At 40.0% G+C, this 22,921-nt stretch overlaps 1 protein-coding gene across 2 annotated transcripts in view; it reads right to left on the bottom strand.

Annotated features, from left to right (window-relative positions):
• Nucleotides 1–22,921, bottom strand: part of LOC139378780 (ankyrin repeat and BTB/POZ domain-containing protein 3-A-like) — a 219,250-nt gene that overhangs the window by 100,907 nt on the left and 95,422 nt on the right. For both annotated transcript variants that reach the window (XM_071121275.1, XM_071121276.1), the window contains exons 2-3: nt 12,059–12,208; nt 5,734–5,938 (exon numbers count right to left, since the gene is read on the bottom strand). In XM_071121275.1, the coding sequence (XP_070977376.1) occupies nt 5,734–5,938; nt 12,059–12,208 (355 nt within the window). The remainder of the gene's footprint in view (nt 1–5,733; nt 5,939–12,058; nt 12,209–22,921) is intronic.

Genomic DNA, 22,921 nt, shown 5'->3' with positions numbered 1-22,921 from the left:
GCTGCTAGGCGACCTAAACTGGAACATGCTTAACACCCCAGCCATCCTACAATCTAAACTTGATGCCCTCAATCTCACACAAATTATCAACGAACCTACCAGGTACCTCCCCAAAGCCTTAAACACGGGCACCCTCATAGATATCATCCTAACCAACTTCCCCTCTAAATACACCTCTGCTGTCTTCAACCAAGATCTCAGCGATCACTGCCTCATTGCCTGCATCCGTAATGGGTCAGCGGTCAAACGACCTCCTCTCATCACTGTAAAACGCTCCCTGAAACACTTCAGCGAGCAGGCCTTTCTAATCGACCTGGCCGGGGTATCCTGGAAGGATATTGACCTCATCCCGTCAGTAGAGGATGCCTGGATATTTTTTTAAAATGCCTTCCTAACCATCTTAAATAAACATGCCCCATTCAAGAAATTTAGAACCAGGAACAGATATAGCCCTTGGTTCTCCCCAGACCTGACTGCCCTTAACCAACACAAAAACATCCTATGGCGTTCTGCATTAGCATCGAACAGCCCCCGTGATATGCAGCTGTTCAGGGAAGCTAGAAACCATTATACACAGGCAGTTAGAAAAGCCAAGGCTAGCTTTTTCAAGCAGAAATTTGCTTCTTGCAACACTAACTCAAAAAAGTTCTGGGACACTGTAAAGTCCATGGAGAATAAGAACACCTCCTCCCAGCTGCCCACTGCACTGAAGATAGGAAACACTGTCACCACTGATAAATCCACCATAATTGAACATTTCAATAAGCATTTTTCTACTGCTGGCCATGCTTTCCACCTGGCTACTCCTACCCCTGTCAACAGCACTGCACCCCCAACAGCAACTCGCCCAAGCCTTCCCCATTTCTCCTTCTCCCAAATCCATTCAGCTGATGTTCTGAAAGAGCTGCAAAATCTGGACCCCTACAAATCAGCCGGGCTAGACAATCTGGACCCTTTCTTTCTAAAATTATCTGCCGAAATTGTTGCCACCCCTATTACTAGCCTGTTCAACCTCTCTTTCGTGTCGTCTGAGATTCCAAAAGATTGGAAAGCAGCTGCGGTCATCCCCCTCTTCAAAGGGGGAGACACTCTTGACCCAAACTGCTACAGACCTATATCTATCCTACCATGCCTTTCTAAGGTCTTCGAAAGCCAAGTCAACAAACAGATTACCGACCATTTCGAATCTCACCATACCTTCTCTGCTATGCAATCTGGTTTCAGAGCTGGTCATGGGTGCACCTCAGCCACGCTCAAGGTCCTAAACGATATCTTAACTGCCATCGATAAGAAACATTACTGTGCAGCCGTATTCATTGATCTGGCCAAGGCTTTCGACTCTGTCAATCACCACATCCTCATCGGCAGACTCGACAGCCTTGGTTTCTCAAATGATTGCCTCGCCTGGTTCACCAACTACTTCTCTGATAGAGTTCAGTGTGTCAAATCGGAGGGTCTGTTGTCCGGACCTCTGGCAGTCTCTATGGGGGTGCCACAGGGTTCAATTCTTGGACCGACTCTCTTCTCTGTATACATCAATGAGGTCGCTCTTGCTGCTGGTGAGTCTCTGATCCACCTCTACGCAGACGACACCATTCTGTATACTTCCGGCCCTTCTTTGGACACTGTGTTAACAACCCTCCAGGCAAGCTTCAATGCCACACAACTCTCCTTCCGTGGCCTCCAATTGCTCTTAAATACAAGTAAAACTAAATGCATGCTCTTCAACCGATCGCTACCTGCACCTACCCCGCCTGTCCAACATCACTACTCTGGACGGCTCTGAGAATACGTGGGCAACTACAAATACTTAGGTGTCTGGTTAGACTGTAAACTCTCCTTCCAGACCCATATCAAACATCTCCAATCCAAAGTTAAATCTAGAATTGGCTTCCTATTTCGCAACAAAGCATCCTTCACTCATGCTGCCAAACATACCCTTGTAAAACTGACCATCCTACCAATCCTCGACTTTGGCGATGTCATTTACAAAATAGCCTCCAATACCCTACTCAACAAATTGGATGCAGTCTATCACAGTGCAATCCGTTTTATCACCAAAGCCCCATATACTACCCGCCATTGCGACCTGTACGCTCTCGTTGGCTGGCCCTCGCTTCATACTCGTCGCCAAACCCACTGGCTCCATGTCATCTACAAGACCCTGCTAGGGAAAGTCCCCCCTTATCTCAGCTCGCTGGTCACCATAGCATCTCCCACCTGTAGCACACGCTCCAGCAGGTTTATCTCTCTAGTCACCCCCAAAACCAATTCTTTCTTTGGCCGCCTCTCTTTCCAGTTCTCTGCTGCCAATGACTGGAACGAACTACAAAAATCTCTGAAACTGGAAACACTTATCTCCCTCACTAGCTTTAAGCACCAACTGTCAGAGCAGCTCACAGATTACTGCACCTGTACATAGCCCACCTATAATTTAGCCCAAACAACAACCTCTTTCCCAACTGTATTTAATTTATTTATTTATTTTGCTCCTTTGCACCCCATTATTTTTATTTCTACTTTGCACATTCTTCCATTGCAAAACTACCATTCCAGTGTTTTACTTGCTATATTGTATTTACTTTGCCACCATGGCCACCATGGCCTTTACCTCCCTTCTCACCTCATTTGCTCACATTCTATAAAGACTTGTTTATACTGTATTATTGACTGTATGTTTGTTTTACTCCATGTGTAACTCTGTGTCGTTGTATCTGTCGAACTGCTTTGCTTTATCTTGGCCAGGTCGCAATTGTAAATGAGAACTTGTTCTCAACTTGCCTACCTGGTTAAATAAAGGTAAAATAAAATAAATAAATAAAATACAGTAAGAGCAAAATAATCATAACATTTCCACACTCTAATTGTAGTCTAAGTTTCTCTTAGAATAAAAACATTAGTGTAACAACAGTTTTAGTAAGTAATACTGACGAGTAGTAACAAGTAAGTGTGTTTTTAGAGACACAGTAGTGCCTTGGGAACCAAAAGCATAATCGTGCTCTAACTCCCCCTTGCGCTGGTCTGGAGCAATGAAGTAGTCACGCGGGGTACCGTACTAAACCACAAATTACCTCTAAATCCCACAGCATAATCGCAAAACTTTTAGTTGAGCAACCACTATAGTTGGGTTGTTTTCTTTAAAAATACAAATAAATGCATTGGTTTGTTATGAAAAATAATGCATCCCGATCTGGCGTTGTGTAGACTTAAATTTTTCAGCACCTGCTGTGCTCCTGTGGAAGGATTTTGTCCACAGTGGGCTTCACCACCTTCAGAGCATCTCTTACAATCAGTTTGATTGTGTGGGCAAGACATGGATGATGCATCCATTTTAAAATGTTCATGGCTTAGGTTATGTTAGCTGCATTGTCGCTGACACAACAGACCACTTTTCCATCTACTTGTCATTCTCTGGCCACTCTCAACACTTCCTCTGCCAAGTTCTATGAGGTGTGTCTGTCGCTGAACTCAAAGCAGTCCAGAAGACAGCTAGACATTGAAAAATCTTCAATGAGGTGACTTGTAACTGACATGTAAGAAGTGGTTACCCTTGATGTCCAGAAGTCAGTGGTAAGGCAAACTGCAGTAGCTTTTTGAACTATTTTCCACACTGAAGCCTGTGTGATCTCGTACAGTTGTGGAATATGTTATTTTGAAAGGGTTTTCCTGCTTGGAATTGTGTATATTTGGATTTAGACTATTGCTATGATTTCTAAAACCTCCACAATCAAAAATGGCTGGAAATCGGTTGCAATCATTTTAGCCAATACAATATCAATTTGGCCTTGTTTTGCTACAGACCTAGACTTTGGCATACACTGGTCCATAGAAGACTGTGGAGTAGGCCTACTTGACTGAGTGGATACTTCTCCATGTGTGGAGGTGCTGGCTCCACCACTATCACTAGCAGGCCTGCTAGTTTCTCGAAGCGCAGCTACAGCTAGCTTCACAGTTGGGTGCACAGTTTGCATATGCCGTTGTAGGTTGTGCATAGAACAGGCTTGATATGAGATTTTGTTTTGACAAATTCTACACTGGCTCTAACATTGTCTACATTAAACATGCATCCAAATGCTACTGTACTTCCGACTCATTTCACAGCTGTCCTTCCTCTCTCTCCTCGGCTGTAAAGTTGTGTGACTGAGTGAGTTGGCTCGGCCTACCCTCACTCATCTTTGTTTCATTGGTTGACACTGTGTGTCTGATTGACAGGAACAACAGGTGAGTCTGTTCGTCTGAGCAGAGATTCAGAACGAATATCTGTGGGCTTGAGCATTTAGGCCTATATTATTACATTTTTTCATTATTTGAATTAGTTAATTCTATTCTATATTCTTTAAATCTTTTGATTATTCATAACTTAATTTTTTTATAATTTTATAAATAGATTCAGCTCTTCTGATATGCGAGCTGGCTCCCAAAAGTTTGCGAACGACCCATCAATACTTTTTTGAGGGACTAGTTTTACCATGAAACTCAAGGTTTTCAAGTCTGCAAGTCCTATTATGATGGCTTGCAAAGTGATGTGCAATCTCTATTGGAATTTGGCCAAAGTTCATATCCAACAGTTGGAATGTGTACTCACCCACACCCTGAATTGAAAATGACTGTCGAGACTCATTATAAATGACTCTGCCTAAACCATTTCAATAACGGGTGCAATAAGTCCAAGTAACAGATTGGATTAGTTAGGAAAAGTTGTGTTATTTATATTTGAGTAGCATAAGATCAATGAATCAATGAAAAACAAAAAGAAAGATCTTGAAACAATTTGAAAAAAAATCTACCTACAATAGAGCATGCTGGGAAATATGATACTGATGGAGGTGGTTTTGTTTAACACTTATTATTAACACAAATACTGGGGTTCTTTTACACTTAACACTAGAAATGTTACACTGAAAATGCAACACTAGGTAATACTGGCTTATATGCTATGTCGTCAATGGTTCATATTTCAACCTTTGGTTAGTTGACGGGTTCTTGGAGGAACCTTTAATGGTTTAATGTAGCAGCGGGTTCCTGGAGTGGAGGTGAAGCTTAGTCGGGCGTGGCTTTAAGATAACTTTTGGGGGGCCACCCGTTGGCATAAATGTCATTCCTGTTCATTTGTTCTGTTGTCATCAAATCTTAAACATTGACAGCTTTGTAGACTTAATGAGGTTAACAGAGTGTATGAGTTTCTCTTGAACCTATAGAAATATTGGAATAGTTACCCATTTGTAACTATGTAATCAATGATATTAGTATTAGAATATGCAATATGCATCAATACTCAAGGAACATTTTAATTAGCAGTGTGCAAACATACCATGATAAAAAGGAAATACATTTTTGCTGATGGGTGACCAAAAATAACAACATCTGACAGCTACAATATATTATTAGAAAGTTCAAAATTGAAACCCTCCCATCATAAAAAGGTTCAGGTTTGAACCTTTACACCAGATTTCCTAAAGGAAACTTTTTCAACTGGAAAGGTTCCGCCGGTGTAGCAACCCAAACAGTTCTTCCTGGCACCTTTACATCTAAGAGTGTATTATGGGTAGTGCCACGTTCTTACCAACTGAGCAACCAAGGAGCCAATAAGTGAGATTTACATTGTTTTCCATTGCTAGTGCTACACACTTTTGCTCCATATTTAACAAGCACGAATGTATGTATGTAAGTAAATGATTAGCCACCTCAAATAAATGCCACTTCTTTGATGTTTTAGAGCAAGGTTGGACTCACCTCTCGATCTGCAGGGTGACTTTGGAGGGCTCCAAGTTGGGGTTATCCCACTCTATCTGGGGACATTGCATGAAGTAGCAGAGAGTGTAGAGTGCCTCAGGCTCCCAGTGCACCGTGCCGCTCTTCTGGTGAACTGGCATGCCGTTGCTAGGGTTCTTAATGCGCAATGGCTGGAGATGGTGCATGGCCCGTGACACCAAATCACCTACAAGGGGAAAAAAAGGGATTTTTGGTTTGTACAGTAGCAGTCAAAAGTTTGGACACCTACTCATTCAAGGGTTTTTCTTAATTTTCACTGTTTTCTACATTGTAGAATAATAGCGAAGACCATCAAACTATGAAATAACACATATGGATTAATGTAGTAACCAAAAAAAAGTGTTAAACAAATCGAAATATATTTTATATTTGAGATTATTCAAATAGCCACCCTTTGCCTTGATGACAGCTTTTCACACTCTTGGCATTCTCTAAACCAGCTTCATGAAGTAGTCACCTTGGATGCATTTCAATTAACAGGTGTGCCTTGTCAAAATTTAATTTGTGGGATTTCATTTCTACTTAATTAATGTGTTTGAGCCAATCAGTTTTGTTGTGACAAGGTAGGGGTGGTATACAGAAGATAGCCCAATTTGGTAAAAGACCAAATCCATATTATGGCTAGAACAGCTCCTCCTGGAAATGACTGGACCAAAGTGCAGCGTGATGAGCATACATTTCTCTTTATTTGAAATGAATGTCGCCAACAAAACAATGAAACGGCCGTGAAGCTTAACTTGGGCAATCATGCCACTAACAAAGTCAAGTACCCACAAATGCGAAAGAAAAAGGGTTGCCTAAGTATGATTTCCAATCAGAGATAACGATAGACATCTGTCTCTGATTGAGAACCACATCCGGCAAAAAACAAAGAAATACAAAACATGGAAATAAAGAAACTATAATGCCCACCCTAGTCACACGCTGGCCTATCCAAAATAGAGAATAAAAGCCTATTAATAAAATAATAAAAGCCTCTGACATGTTCAGAGGCGACTGCGTGAAATCAGGCCTTCATGGTCAAATTGCTGCAAAGAAACCACTACTAAAGGACACCAATAAGAAGAAGAGACCTGTTTGGGCCAAGAAACATGAGCAATGGACATTAGACTTGTGAAAATCTATCCTTTGGTCTGAAGAGTCCAAATATGAGGTTTTTGGTACCAACCGCCGTGTCTTTGTGAGACACAGTGTAGGTGAACGGATGATCTCCGGATGTGTGTCCCATCGTAAAGCGTGTGGGGGTGCTTTTCTGGTGACACTGTCTGTGATTTATTTTTAATTCAAGGCAGACTAATCCAGCATGGCTACCACATCATTCTGCAGTGATACGCCATCCCATCTGGTTCGCACTTAGTGGGACTATCATTTGTTTTTCAACAGGACAACGACCCAACACCTCCAGGCTAGAAAGGGCTATTTGACCAAGAAGAAGGGTGATGGAGTGCTGCATCAGATGACCTGGCCTGCACAATCACCCGACCTCAACCCAATTGAGATGTTCTGTGATGAGTTGGACCGCAGAATGAAGGAAAAGTGGCCAACAAGTGCTCTGCATAGTTGGGAACTCCTTCAAGACTGTTGGAAAAGCATTCCAGGTGAAGCTGGATGAGAGAATGCCAAGAGTGTGCAAAGGAGAGAATGCCAAGATGGTGCAATGCTGTCATCAAGGCACAGGGTGGCTACTTTGAAGAATCTCAAATATACATTTATATTTTGATTTATTTAACACTTTTTGGTTATTACATGATTCCATGTGTTATTTCATAGTTTTGATGTCTTTACTATTATTCTAGAATGTAGAAATAGTACAAATAAAGAAAAACCCTTGAATGCGTAGGTGTGGTACTGTACAATTGTTTACCTTGAGGACAAAAAAAAAAGTAATGTATTCACACCGGGTATAAACTTTAAATCCTTTGTCACAGGAAGGCCAAAAAGATAATCAAGGACAACAACCAACCGAGCCACTGCCTGTTCACCCTGCTATCATCCAGAAGGTGAGGTCAGTACAGGTGCATCAAAGCTGTGACCGAGAGACTGAAAAACAGCTTCTGTTTCAAGACCATCAGACCGTTAAATAGCCATCACTAGCACAGAGATGCTGCTGCTTACATACGGACTTGAAATCATTGGCCACTTTAAAAAATGCAACACTAGTCACTTTAATAATGTTTACATATCTTGCATCTCATATGTATATACTGTAGTCTATACTATCTGTTGCATCTTAGCCTTTGCCACTCTAAATTGCTCATCCATATATTTATATATTCTTATTACATTCCTTTACTTAGATTTGTGTGTATTAGGTATTTGTTGTGAAATTGTTAGATATTGCTGCACTGTCGGAACTAGAAGCACAATTATTTCGCTACACTCACAATAACATCTGCTAAACATGTATGTGACCAATAAAATGTGATTTGAATAGCTTTATAATACCTGTTTAACTTCTTAAGATATAGTGGGCAGCATTTTCACTTTTGGATAAATAGCGTGCCCAATTTCAACTTCCTGCGACGCATGCCAAGAATATAAGATATGCATATTATTAGTAGGTTTGGATAGCAAACACTGACGTTTCTAAAACTGATTGAATCATGTCTGTGAGTTTATGTAGCAGGCAAAACTCCGAGGACTAACCGTTCAGATTTCTTTTTTTTTTTAGGTCTCTGTCTGTTCACTGACGTCTCATTGGCAAACAATATTTCTTAGGAACTTGTTTGCAGTTCTTACCGCTTCCACTGGATGTCACCAGTCTTTGGAATTTGTTTGAGGTTATTCATTTGTGCAATGAAGAAGTAGGGCCAACTAGGAACTGGGTAACACTGTTGAGAGTTGGCCAAGACTTGAAATGTAGTGTTAGTTTCCTCTCATCCTCTATTGAAAACAGATAGACCCGTCTTCAATTTGATCGATTATTAACGTTTAAAAATAACTAAAGTGGTATTACAAAAGTAGTTTGAAATAATTTGGCAAAGTTTATAGGCAACTTTTGAAATATTTTGTAGTGACGTTGCGCATTTTGGAAGCTGTTTTTTTCTGGATCAAACGGGCGAAATAAATTGACATTTTGGATATATGTGGACGGAATTAATCGAACAAAAGGACCAATTGTGATGTTTATGGGACATATTGGAGTGCCAACAAAAGAAGCTCGTCAAAGGTAAGGCATGTTTTATATTTTATTTCTGCGTTTTGTGTAGCGCCTGGGGGGTTGAAATATGCTACCCTCTTTGTTTACTGTTGTGCTATCATCAGTTAATAGGTTCTTATGCTTTCACCGAAAAGCTTTTTTAAAACCTGACATGTTGGCTGGATTCACAACGAGTGTAGCTTTAATTGAGTATCTTACATGTGTGATTTAATGAAAATGTGATTTTTATATACATTTATTTGAATTTGCCACGCTGCATTTTCCCTGGTTAATCTCAGAACCCAAATCAAATCTTGTGTGCTCTGGCCAGCTACTCAATTCGCTTTCTGGGGGTCGAGGTGTAATATGTACTGAACAAAATCAGCAGACAACTACCATCCCTCTCAAAGTCTCTGCCAAAGCCAAAATGCATGCAATACACTGAATGACAATATGGAGTTTTCTGACAATGTTTTCAATGCAACTATTTTGCAAGTTGGCAACATTTAATATGCACCACTAGAGAACTTTCCCTGACCCATTTCAATTATCCCTTCCACGAAATCATGATATATCAAAATAATAATTTACATTAAATAAATAAAGGTGAAATAAATAAAAATTGATCCACTCAGATTCAGCAGCAGGGCTGACATACGTTAATCTGTCAAGAGTTACTACTGTATATATAAAATATTGTCTGGTCCACCTATTGCTTGACTCCTAACATCACATTCACTCTACAACACAATAAGATACTATAATTTTCTATGGCACGTGATTCCCTTATAATACAAAAATGCACACACTCCCTTGCTAAAGCCTTCACACACTCCCTCATTCAAGTGCTTTCTCAGTCACACACCTACTCACAATAACATTGCTAATTCACACACACCCACACAACTCCTGACATCTGGTGAAATGCTGTCTCAAAACAACGCTAGTCATTTTAATTGCTTATACTCCAATACTGCAGTGAATTTGGACTGTAATCCTCCAGGAATAGGATAAAGAAATAGGAGTTTTGTACTTCTAATCATGCTAACACATACAGAAACTGTGAAATTCAATCCCTCAAATACATTTCATGAATGTACAGTACCTAATGGAAATATACTTCCAGACATCCAAAAAATGTTGAGCAGTAAGTATTTCTCCCAACATATCGAAACTTCACAAAGGTGTAAAGCATATTGAGGAGGTCATTGGTGATGCATTTTAGAATAATGGGTCTGTATACTTCAGTACAAAAGAGTTGCTAATCATTCCCTCTAACATTTTCAGTGCCCTTAGTGGAGTTTGTTTTCACTTTCTGTTTCTGTTATCTTTTAGGAGTGCAGAAGATGTATGTCTCAGCCACTGTTTTACCTCTATTTAACAAGGCAAGCCAGTTAAGAACAAATTCTTATTTACAATAATGGCCTAGGAACAGTAGGTTAACTGCCTTGTTCAGGGACAGAACAACAGATTTTTACCTTGTCAGCTCTGGGATTTGATCTAGCAATGTACTGTAGGACTCAACATGTTAATTAGGATTGGCCACTCCGAATGGTAATAAGCCACATTATTTAAATGCATTTAAACCATTTAAATAGTAACTGTGACAAATTCAGACATAATTTAGTGTAAAAATTATCCTTCCTTCCTGTTCATTCGTTATGGGTCTTACATGTCGGGCTTGTTTAATTATAGAACCCATGACTTTCAATAAGACAATTTCGAAATTATTAACTACAGCTCATTTTAGGCACTCTGCTTTTATTGGATAATCTTTGACCCCCAACACACACAGATCTGATGTGAGAAATCTGACTAGTTTCTGGCATCAGTATCCAAAATTGCTTTGAGCAAGGCACTTAACTGCTCCGGGGGTGCTGCACTGCTGCTGACCCTACGGCTGACCCTGTATGTGTATAGCCTTGGAGAGTTGGGTTGAAAAGCAAAATTATACATTTTCATTCTCAACAATGAACATAGTATTCTTCTATACACTATAAATATGCCCAAAACATGTCCCTATACACATAAAACAAAAACATACCCCAATTGTCAATAGTTAACTATACTGAACAAAAATATAAATGCAACATGCAACAATTTCCACAAATGTATTGAGTTAGTTCATATAAGGAAAAAAGTCAATTGAAATAAATGAAATAGGCCCGAATCTATCAATTTCACATGACTGGGCAGGGGCGCAGCCATGGATGGGCCTAGGAGGGCATAGGCTCACCCACTGGCGAGCCAGGCCCACCCACTGGGGAGCCGTGACCTGCAAGTCAGAATGAGTTTTTCCCCATCAAAGGGCATTACAGACATAAATACTCCTCAGTTTCATCAGCTGTCTGGGTGACTGGTCTCAGACGATGGCGCAGGTTAAGATGCCGGATGTGGAGGTCCTGGGCTGGCGTGGTTACACGTGGTCTGCAGTTGTGAGTCCGGTTGGATGTACTACCAACTTTTCTAAAATGACGTTGGAGGCGGCTTATGGTAGAGAAATGAACTTTCAATTATCTGGCAACAGCTCTGGTGGACATTCCTGCATTCACCATGCCAATTACACGCTCCCTCAACTTGAGATATGTGGCAGAATTTTGTGTAGTGGCTTTTTATTGTCCCCAGCACTAGGTGCACCTGTGTAATGAGCATGCTGTTCAATCAGCTTCTTAGTATGCCACAACTGTCAGGTGGATGAATTGTCTTGGCAAAGGAGAAATGCTAACTAACAGTTTGTAAACAAATTTCGGCACAACATTTGAGAGAAATAAGCTTTTTGTGCGTATGGAAAATTTCTGCATCTTTTATTTCAGCCTATGAAACATTGGACCAACACTTTACATGTTGCATTTATATTTTTGTTCAGAATATATCTATTTGAAATACGACAGAGAGAAGACAAAGGGTCAGAGGTTAGAGGTGGGGTTCAGCCTTTCAAGTCAACGGTAAACACCGTCAGGCCTGTGACCCTTGCATTAAACGCCCACCACACGACTCATAAACAGGTGTTGGAACAGCTGTAATAAATTAGTTCCCGGAAAGGGTATGTCGTGGAGTTATGGATCCCTCCCATTAGAGAGAGGGAGAGGAACGACAAAGGTCTTGATTAATGGTAGTCTACTGCAATGGTAGTAAAATCACACTTACTGAGCTCTGCAATGCTTCCCACACGGGTAGCTAGTAGGGACTGTTCCAGGTTGCGGAGTTCAGCCTGATTGTTGGCATTGCCCTTGCCACCCTTCCCAGAGCCCTGCTGGTTCCGGTGCAGGGTCAGATTGTCCGGCAAGCTCAGCACACCTGGTGAGGGCACATGACAGAGGTTAGAGGTCAGGGGTGAGTACACAAAAAAAGGTATTGAATTGTTATTTGTCAGGGGTGACAGTTCTTTACTGCTGTGATGGTTGTGCAGAAAAATACTGTTCTTTCCCTCTCCACCATGACATGAAATGCTACACTGTTAAAAAGTTCCTGTAATTTTACAGTACACTACAGGCTACTGGTTGCAGTGAAAGTACGGTAAACAACAAGTTCCAGAATTTTGAGTATTTGTGCCAACCATCAGTCGAAATATTGTACCAGTTTAAGTGGTAGATGGTTATGTTGTCAAAGGTTCAGCAGCTCTTTGAACACGGAGTTCTACAATCTTTGTAAGAGCATGTGTATTTGTAGAGAGCTGCACTGGAAGAGCTGCACTGGGCGAGAAGACCAATTGCTATGCCTTGTAGCTACAGGAGAAGAAAGAGCCACAGGAAAGGTTGGATCACATGATGGGAGGGAGAAAGATCAAACCAGACTGTGTGATTAACTATAAATCACAATATGGTGGCAGTGGATAAGGCAGCCATGCACTCGGAAAACCACCAAGTCGTATAAGAAGATATTTTTCCATCTGATCGATACTGCTGTCCTCAATGGCCACATAGTTCCCTGACAGCTAAAAAGTGAGATGATTACTGAACACAGGTTTATGTTTTTGGACATAAAGTTCACATACAAATCAAATATAGTTCCAGTATGCAATTATACTGACAATCTCACCCAAATCCCCACTCCTTCATCCTCAAGGGTTAGGGTTAGCATAATGCTAAATACGTCAAATTCTAGCCATGACCAGGGCAGCTTCAAAGTATACAACACAAGACAATACTTTTTTGATGCCATTAGCATTGTTTTACAGGACTCATGAAAATATGTAGCTACATAAGCACAATTGAGTATAACGCCATAAAGGGTATGAAATCATTGCATCACGTGTCTGCGGTCATGAAGGGATATACACAGAATACATTATGCTCCACACGTAAAAATGGTGTTACAGTAGAAATTACACATCATGATACAGGCACTTGCTTTGATAGGAACTTTCAGAGATATTAGTAAGCTATTAGCTGCTCCCAATGCAGCAGCTACTCTTCCTTGGTTCCAAACACATTATGGCACTACATTACGTCTGTCGTCTGAGATTCCCAAAGATTGGAAAGCAGCTGCGGTCATCCCCCTCTTCAAAGGGGGGGACACTCTTGACCCAAACTGCTACAGACCTATGTCTATCCTACCATGCCTTTCTAAGGTCTTCGAAAGCCAAGTCAACAAACAGATTACCGACCATTTCGAATCTCACCATACCTTCTCTGCTATGCAATCTGGTTTCAGAGCTGGTCATGGGTGCACCTCAGCCACGCTCAAGGTCCTAAACGATATCTTAACCGCCATCGATAGGAAACATTACTGTGCAGCCGTATTCATTGATCTGGCCAAGGCTTTCGACTCTGTCAATCACCACATCCTCATCGGCAGACTCGACAGCCTTGGTTTCTCAAATGATTGTCTCGCCTGGTGTGGGAGCAAATATAACACATAGACAAATGCATAAGATGTATAGAATAGCTGAACACTAAAAACAGACTACATGAAGGGAAGGTGACACATAGGTACCAGGATAGCTGGACATACCAAGGCCAGAGGGATATACAAAAGGAGGGGGTCAGTCAAATGACTAACTGATGACCAATAGACATAGTTCGCATATTTTTAGGACGTAGAGATGCAGAAGGAATGACAGAGAAGACACACAGTCTATTGATCCGAGATAAAGACACACATTGAGCTAAGTGCAGGGACAAAGCAAGCCTATAGCATAGAGGAATATGTAGTATTTTTAGTATAGCTGAGCACACTAAAATCAGAGGAGACACTTAGTCTCCTGATCCCAGATAACACACAAACAAAAGAATGCATTTAGCTAAGTGCAGGAACAAAGCAAGGGTCTTGTCATCATTAGGATCTAATGGAAAGCAGATGTGGGCGTTGTTGAGCTGGACAAGCAGGATGCACGGATTGGAATGTAACTTAATGTGCTTGTAGGATGGGCTTATGTGTGTGTATAAAGTCAGAGCGAGTGCTCTGAAAAAAGTGTGTGTTCCACGGAGCACTCCGGCTTGCTATACTCTTGTATTAAAAGTCTATAATTGAATTCAAAGTTCTTGATTATGTCATAGTTGAACCGATTTTCTACCACATATTTGGCGAGCTTTGCCAAGAGTGTCAGGGGCCGAGGCGTCCTGACTGACGGCGGGTTCTTTTGGACAATCTGGCAAACAAGGGTGGCCACCCAGCTATAAGAAGGTAAGCAAAGTTCTTACAAAATAGTTGAAATGTTTATATAGATTGCTTCAGAGATCCTGCCTCAGAAGGACAGACGTCAAGTAGGTCTCTCTCTCAAATTTCCTAAAAACTATAGAAACGAAATAACTTTTTGAAATTCTATGAATTTGCATGTGTGTGTAAGCTTGGGAATTGTATAGCGGATACGAATGTGCATGCATGTCTAGTGAGTAAGTAGGCAGGGGCTGTGAACTTCGCTGGTGTCAGGTGTGTTATTCGGCATGTTGGGGCTGGGTTTGGGCGCAGGACTACAGCTAGCTGCTTATAAGGTTTGAATAAAATAAGTAGTTATAGAAATCCTGCGATACCGCTTCAATATATTTACCAGAAGGTCTGAATGGGTAGGTTGCTTTATTGATAAGTAATCCTGCGATACCGCTTCAAAATATTTAGCTGAAGGACTAAATGGGTAGGCTACTTTATTGATAAGTAGATAGATAAACATTCATGGCTACCGCTTCAAGGAAAAGGTCTGTACGGATGGGTATTTAGTAAATAAATACACATGGCTACCGCTTTGAAAGGAAGGACTGAACAGATGAATATTTAGAATGCAGGAAGAATGCTGGCCTGATTGTGCGACGTTCAACTGCAAAAATAAATCCAGCGAATATAGCACGCTCCGCTTAGCTAAACGGGGGGTTTATAAATGAGTAGGTCACGCCACGATATTGCTCTAACGAAGAATAAAGATCAATACGGGGTGGATGAATAGGATATGAAGACAAACTGATCCGATTAGACAGTAGTCTCGTCATATCGTAAAAATCCTATAGGATAATACCAGCTTATGTAGAGGAAGTGTATTGAGCTAAGGGATAAACTATAGGTTGTTTTTAGGTAAAAACGAAAGGTATGCGTGAGAAATCCGATCAGTCTAAAACTTATGTTGTGGAAGTGAATTAAGTCCAGAGAGAGAGACTGTTTTGTTTTTAGGTAAAAACAAAAGGATTGAACGAATGAATGAGAATGATGTTATAATACAATTCTGTGTGAGGATAGAACCGTAGAGATAAGAACAGGTTGGATGTGTTTAGACAGAACGTCCAGAAGAGGGAGTGCGCAGCCCTCCTGTGACAGAGTATAAAGTTGAAGAGGGGTGCTTTTAACTTTTTCTGGCTGGCCAGAAGTGATCCTCTATCAGCTTAATACATTTACAGAGTGATCCCTATCATAGTTTAAATACTATTAGGCAGAGGGAACAAAAGTAAGTAACATCAAAATAAAATAAGCGATTGCGGTAAGAAAAATGAAAAGGTGTCGAAACAAGTAATAAAAATAATTAAAGAAGTATTACCCGGATAGTATAAAACGGATGCGAAGTAGGAAGAAATAACTTAAAAATATACAGATAAACTAAAATATACTGGTTAAAATAAATCTAGGCGGTCTAGAATAAAGTGAGAATTGCATGAAAATAGAAGTCTAGAACACATATTAAAAATATCACGAGCCCCGTAAACAAAAAAGGAGGCTGCAATTTAAAAATAGCCTCAGGAATTAAACAGTAAAATAGGCTAAGAGAGAATATAGCAAGCGATAAATAAAGAGATAAGAAAGTGCAGACATTATAAATAAGCTGAATTAGAAGGAAAATGATATGAAATGGGATTTAATACATTGAATAAAGTTAAAGTAATAGTATAAGCAAAGATAAAAACACAGTGATATTTGAGGTGCTGTACTAGAATAAAACATTAAGGCTTCTGTAGTATTCAGCAATACAGTTGTAGACATTATAGAGTAGGTTTTAATAGGAGGTATTAAGTGATGTGACTAATAAATTATTATTTGAGAAAGTAGGGTAGATCTACCTTGGAAAATAGTAAATAAAGTGTATAATGCGATGGTAGAGTTTGGTAAAAATAAATTGTGGCATGGAAACAAATGGACTGTTTCTCCCTGGAATATAGAGATAGCGAAATTTAATAAAGCCATAGAGTCGCTGAAAGAAGCGCACGTTAATTCTACCAATTCGATTTGAATATGAAGGAGCAAACCGTATAATGTAGGGCAACATTACCCGGTAAACAGGATAAATAAAATAATGAATTGGAACGAACACATAAAACCATAACAAGAAGCTTAACTTACCAGAGTTTTAATATTAATTAACATTCTATCATCAGAAATACATTACGATGGGGGAAGCGTAAGAAGTTGTAGATCAGGGCTAACTAGTGTGGGGGAAATTGAGTGTGGGACGACACTGGAACTTATTGCGGTAGCAGAGAATGCAGCTATACAGGAATTTACACCCTTATCAAAAGAGCTACAACTAATCGTTTTAAGGTTAGTACGAATGGAATCTTCACCAAGCGGTGTATAGTTTCTGATTTGATCAATAAGTGGTTCATAGAAAGTACAGTTTATATGTGATGAAATACGTACTAGATTACGTTTTACCTAACTTCTAGTAAGGTACCGATGTAATTTACAAATAGACCCACTTGGAGTCGTTTTGCATTAAAATGGTGGTTTCAGTGGTGATAAAATGCGTGGAGAAGTTGTTATTAGCGTCAAAATACGGAAAATAAACGTATATGAAAAATCACAAGCGTGGTAAAAATAGTTAGAAGAAAAGCAAATTGTAGAGTATGGGTGTATTCAATTTCTAAGGGTAGGATACAGATGGCCGAGCAGGGGGGAATTGTGCGTTCTGTGCATGGCTGGAGCTTCTGTCGCATGCTCGGGAAATCTAAGGGGATTTTAGTATGTGTAATACTGTTGGCTTGCTGATTTAGAGGGTGGCATGGTGAATGTTAACGAAATGTACATTTCTTTTCCAAAAAAAAAGGGGTTACATTTTCTCTGGTCAAAATGTCATTGGAAACTGTAGTACTGAGGAAAGCAGTTAGAGATATTTCGGCCACTTTAAAAGTCTTAGTATCTGGATAAGGCTATAACTGGAGTTCCGGATAAGTGAGGCCGGCTCGTGTGTATTCTTGGCCTACATGCGATAGTGGATTTCCTTTGGAAGGGTTTTTTTTTCAGTTCAGTTTCAAATTGGGTATGCAGAAGGATGGAAATGTTTTTGAAAATATATTTAAGCTGTTTCTAAAGAAAAGAGAGTGAAAACATTTTAATGGTGTCAAATGCTCTGAACCCTAAGAATTTCCCTTGAAGATTGATCAACTTCACTAGAAATTGTTGGAACAAGTGGGATTTAATTATAAAATGATTGAGAAACACCAGTGTACCATCACTTTGAAATTCCATTATTTCCTTGGGAAAAAGATGAAGAGTTGTAATCTTGAATTGACTAGTTATTCAAATAGGTTTATTTTTATTTAACATGGGTTCATAGGAGAGATCATCAGTTCCCTGGGGTTATGGTCTTAGGGTAAATACAAAATGTGCTTTGTTCATTCTACATATAAAATATAAAATGGAAATATATGTTAACAAGGGATAACATTTACTCCAAATGGTTTGTTGGAGTGGGGGTTTCTGCAAGGGTTATGTTGATAACTACATCATCTGTAACTCATCTGAGAGATCGCCAGTAGAATAAGGGAGTTATCATGGGAATATGATGTCAGAATGCATTAATGCTTGGGAGAGACTATCACCACAACAAGTGTGTGTGAAACTCAAACCCACCCTACTGGCTGAATAGTGTGGGACAACTGTGTCTGATGACCTGTGAACTGTATCTGGAATGATATGTGTCTGGGAGAAGAAAGACTAAAGGGGATTGGGATAATGACCTTTTATTACCAGGCCACTCATGACAGAAAAACAGAGGTAAAAGGGCGCATGGTAAATATAGATATTACTGGTACTAAAAGTTTTTAGTATGATGTTAATTATTAAAGGGAGATGTATTGAATTGAGTAGGTCAAATTTGAGTTAAAGTAAACACTAAGGACTGTTATCCTGAATATTGGATTGGACAATTTATAAACAACATTTAGTTATGTTTTGAATATAGGAATGTTTAAATTTACTAGGCCTAGGGAAGCTCTGGAAACTAATCCTGAGACAGGTTGATTGACAGAACTCGCAGAATATTAAATTAAAGGTTTTTGTTTCTTTTATTTTACAATATCATTGTAATTGGAGTAATACATTGGAATGACATAAGTAATTGAATAAAAAGTATAGTCTGTTGTGTGATAACACCCAAGGATGAAGAAGACATTACAAATAGTGATAATTTATTGCAAATATGCAGTTATTATAATTTACTCTATTTTTCTTGTTTGGTCAACTTATTTTTGGTTTGAGGAAAATAAGAGTGTATATTTTTTCTGAGGGGAGACTGATATAAGTTGACTAAAAATGATTTGAGAATGTTTAAGTATGTATCAAACTATGGAAGGAAATTAGGAGTAGTGACTTATGTGTTATGGGTTAGAAAAACTGTAACTACATTGGGGGGCTCATATATGAAGGTTATGGTAGCGGAGGGGTGTTATTTCTAGAAACAATGTATATTAATGGACAAGATAATTCACAGAAAAGGAAGGACAGTTGGTCTTGTAAAAATATAGGAATAATTCTAAAAGTAAATAGAATATTACACATACCTAGATTATGGTAAAAGTAATAAGTAGTGGCATTTTGAACACTAGAGCAAAAGTTTAAGAAGCTTAGGACTTAGTTTTGTTAGGATTGGATATTCTTTCAACTGGAAGACACTTGACTGAGTACATGTTATTCTTACAGCAGTTGCTGTAGGGACCATAATTTGGCTATCATTATGAATATTTTTGTGGCAAGAGGCCAGGTATTTGAGACAGAATGTTTACATAGGGCTGTTATTTAAAAATTAAGATTAGTGATCCTACTATAAGAAGAAAGTCTGTTGTCAGGAAATAACCCATGTGTTAGAGTGTATGTCCCCAGGAAAAAAAACAGCACATAAGAGGCCAGATGGAAAGGCATGGGCTGAATTCTGGAAACTGAGTGTACATCAAAATACACCGGGCTGGGGATATACTTCTTACAGCACCTGCAGTGGTAAAGATCGTCATGTCTCTCTTTGATGGGTGCATAAGTTTCACAAGAAGTAAGGTCCAGCAGAATAATGGGTGAGCTTGAAAATACCATGACAGAGGACGTGAAACAAAAGAGAGAGAGAGAGAGAGAGAGAGAGACTAGATTCCACTGTAGACATACTGGGTTGAGTTAGGGGTTACTTGTTTTATTTGTTAATGTATCATATGAAAAAGGATAGATGTTAGGGTAGTTGTACTCTAAACAACATGTTGAAGGCTCGGAGTGAAAGCCCATTCAGTGTTGAATTATTTCAAGAAGAAATAATGTTGACTAAGGTTATGCACATGCTTATCAGTTGAAACAGAGCAGATAGGGAATTAAGTAAAAAAATGACATGATTTGGGAACACCTCTCAGAACCTGCGGCCGAAAGGGGAAGACTGGATGAAAGCACGAGGAAGCCAATTAGGGCCTCCATTTTTGTGGAGTCCAGCAGAAACCTATCCTGGAGGCATAGAGTCAGGTGAAGAAAGAGTGGGAATTGTCATGGTCTTAGATTTCAGTATTCATGAATACAGTCATGCATAACACATAACATTGTCAATACTGTTATGTTTTGTCTTTTGTTTTCCAAGTCTTGTGTTTAGGAAACCAGATGGAGAAGGGTTCGCCAGCTTCAGCTGGAATGTCAGTTTGTGTGATGAGTGATGGAAGTAAGATAATTTATGGTGTAATCATAGAACAGAGGCCATAAGTCTCTAAGTATGAATGCCCCACAGAAAGAAGGCAGAAACCTGAACCAGGACGAGAGGTTCCACATCTGATGATCCAAGGGGACCAGAAGGACCTCTCCCAGTGATACCAGGAGATCTAGTCTACGTTTGAGTGTTCCGAAGGAAGTGGGATCAGCCGAGGAGGGAAGGACCCTACGAGGTGGCAACGGCCACAAACACGGCCGTCCAAGTGAAAGGAAGCAAGACGTGGTATTATCTAAACCACTGCACCAGAGTCCCGACGGAGAGAAGGACACAACCATACAGAGATGAGGACACAGAGGATGCTGATTCACCAGAGGGGACCCCGGAGGGAGCAGGAGCAGCGGAATCGATCAAAGCGCCGGGGAAGAATCAAGAAAATGGCAGACCAGATACAACGAGTGCATCAGCTAACACACTCAGAAGAACCAACCAGGGAAAAAGAGCCTGAAAAGAAAAGAGACAAACAACCAAAGTTTCCTCCAGTATGGCCAGAAAGCCCAGAAGTGGGAGGGGCAGTTGTTGGGGCAGACCTCTTTGACAGAAGCCCTCTACAGTGGGACCCCGAGGTATTGCCTAAAAAATGTGAACATCTCTTCCCTGAAATGGACACCTTCCAGATGGAAGCCCAGTCCGGCCTGAGGAGGGAGCCTCAGGGGAAGACAGAGGAGGAGAGGCCTCACAGGAACGGAAGGAGAGACCCCGCAAAGAGTAGGAAAAGTCCAGCAAGCTGAAGAAAATGGGGATTTCCCCAAAATTGACTTTTCAGCTCTTGAATTGTCTCCATAATGAACAATTGAAGTTAGACCCATAGAAGAACAATGATATTGACATAACAGAAGTAACAGTGAACGCTAGAATAGCAACAACAGACTCACGCACAATCAAGATGTAGGATGGAAACAGGAAGAGAAGAGAGGAACCAGTCAAACAATCTAAAAAGACTGACAAGGTTAGAATCTCTGTCCCACCTCAACATATAACTGAAACAGAAGAACAGAAGACAAAAGGATCAAACCCTTACCGGAGATTGCATTCGGTGGATGGACATATCATCGAACGAAGAGAGAAGTCATTTGGGACTCAAAAGGATGTGACCTGACGTTAACCAAAGAAGTAGACGAGTGGGTGCTCACCATGAATCAGATTGAACCAGTTGAAGGTGAAGAATTAATAGTTGAAATTAACGAGAACAAGATTGACCGAAGGGAGTAGCTCCTCAGTCATTGGAATTGGTCTTATGCCAATACCTAAACAGGAAGAGCCTGTGGTAGCTAGAAAGCATCAGAACCAGGAGGGTTCTTTATTGACATTTTGAACTTTTTGACTAACTCTAATGACCTACCTCAAGATAAGAACATTGCAAAGATGACAGACACAGACATACCAGACTCTGAACCACTCAAGGACACCACACGAGAAGAAGTAGTGAAGAATGAGTGGTACAATTAGGCTAAGTATACAGCAGAAATAAACATAGAATGGACAATTGTATTTTGTGTAGAAAATCACCTTTGTCTGATCTTTTGATAGTACCTGAACCTGCATCATTTGAAGAATGTGTTAAATGTAAAATGTTCAATATTCAGAGAAAATACTACATTCCCTTGTGTGACATAGAATGTAGGATTGCTCGAGGGAGCACTAGAGGCAGAAGAACCATGTTAAACGAGACTGGATTAGGAGACAAGGATTGTGCTGCCTATGACATTAGAACTGAATTAAATGGACCTCAATTAGACAGAAGTACTGTGGTTAGGTAAATATGAATGTTTGTACAGCCATAACACCGAAGAAATTGATGTAGGAAACACCACCGTAGAATGTGATACTATTTGGGTACTAGAGACTGCTGGGGTTCGTAGAAATAAAGATAAAGGGTTGATAATGCATAGAAAAGGGGTGTGTGGTACAATAACTCAGGTTGCGCCATTTCTAATTATGCTAAAAAATCAGGACAGAGGTGTTGCGGACAGTTTCTGGATGTGTGGGAAAAACAAACTGTTGAATGTACTGCCAGATGGATGGACTGGTCTTTGTGCCTTAGTTAGAGCAATCAACAGGTTACTATTATTAAGTCATCCCATGATGACTATGTTAACACTAGAGTTAAGAGGGCGTATGAGAAAGACACTGAGGTATACCTTGATGTAATTGGATAGCCTAGAGGAGTACCTTGGGAGTTCAAGGCAAGAGATGAAGTTAACCTCTCTGATCTACCCATCCCGGATCCGGTATCGTGAATACAGACTCAAGCTCATTACCATTACGCAACGTCAACTATTCATGAAAATCGCAAATGAAATGAAATAAATATGCTAGCTCTCAAGCTTAGCCTTTTGTTAACAACACTGTCATCTCAGATTTTCAAAATATGCTTCTCAACCATAGGAAAACAATCATTTGTGTAACAGTAGCTAGCTAGCGTAGCATTTAGCGTTAGCATTATCATTAGCATTTAGCAGGCAACACTTTCACAAAAAACAGAAAAGCATTCAAATAAAATCATTTTCCTTTGAAGAACTTCAGATGTTTTCAATGAGGAGACTCTGTTAGATAGCAAATGTTCAGTTTTTCCTGAAAGATTATTTGTTTAGGAGAAATCGCTCCGTTTGGTGCGTCACGTTTGGCTACCAAAAAAACCCGAA

The sequence above is a fragment of the Oncorhynchus clarkii genome, chromosome 21 (genome assembly GCF_045791955.1).
Source record: "Oncorhynchus clarkii lewisi isolate Uvic-CL-2024 chromosome 21, UVic_Ocla_1.0, whole genome shotgun sequence".
Classification (NCBI taxonomy): domain Eukaryota; kingdom Metazoa; phylum Chordata; class Actinopteri; order Salmoniformes; family Salmonidae; genus Oncorhynchus; species Oncorhynchus clarkii.
This window is presented reverse-complemented; position numbering and strand designations above follow the sequence as displayed.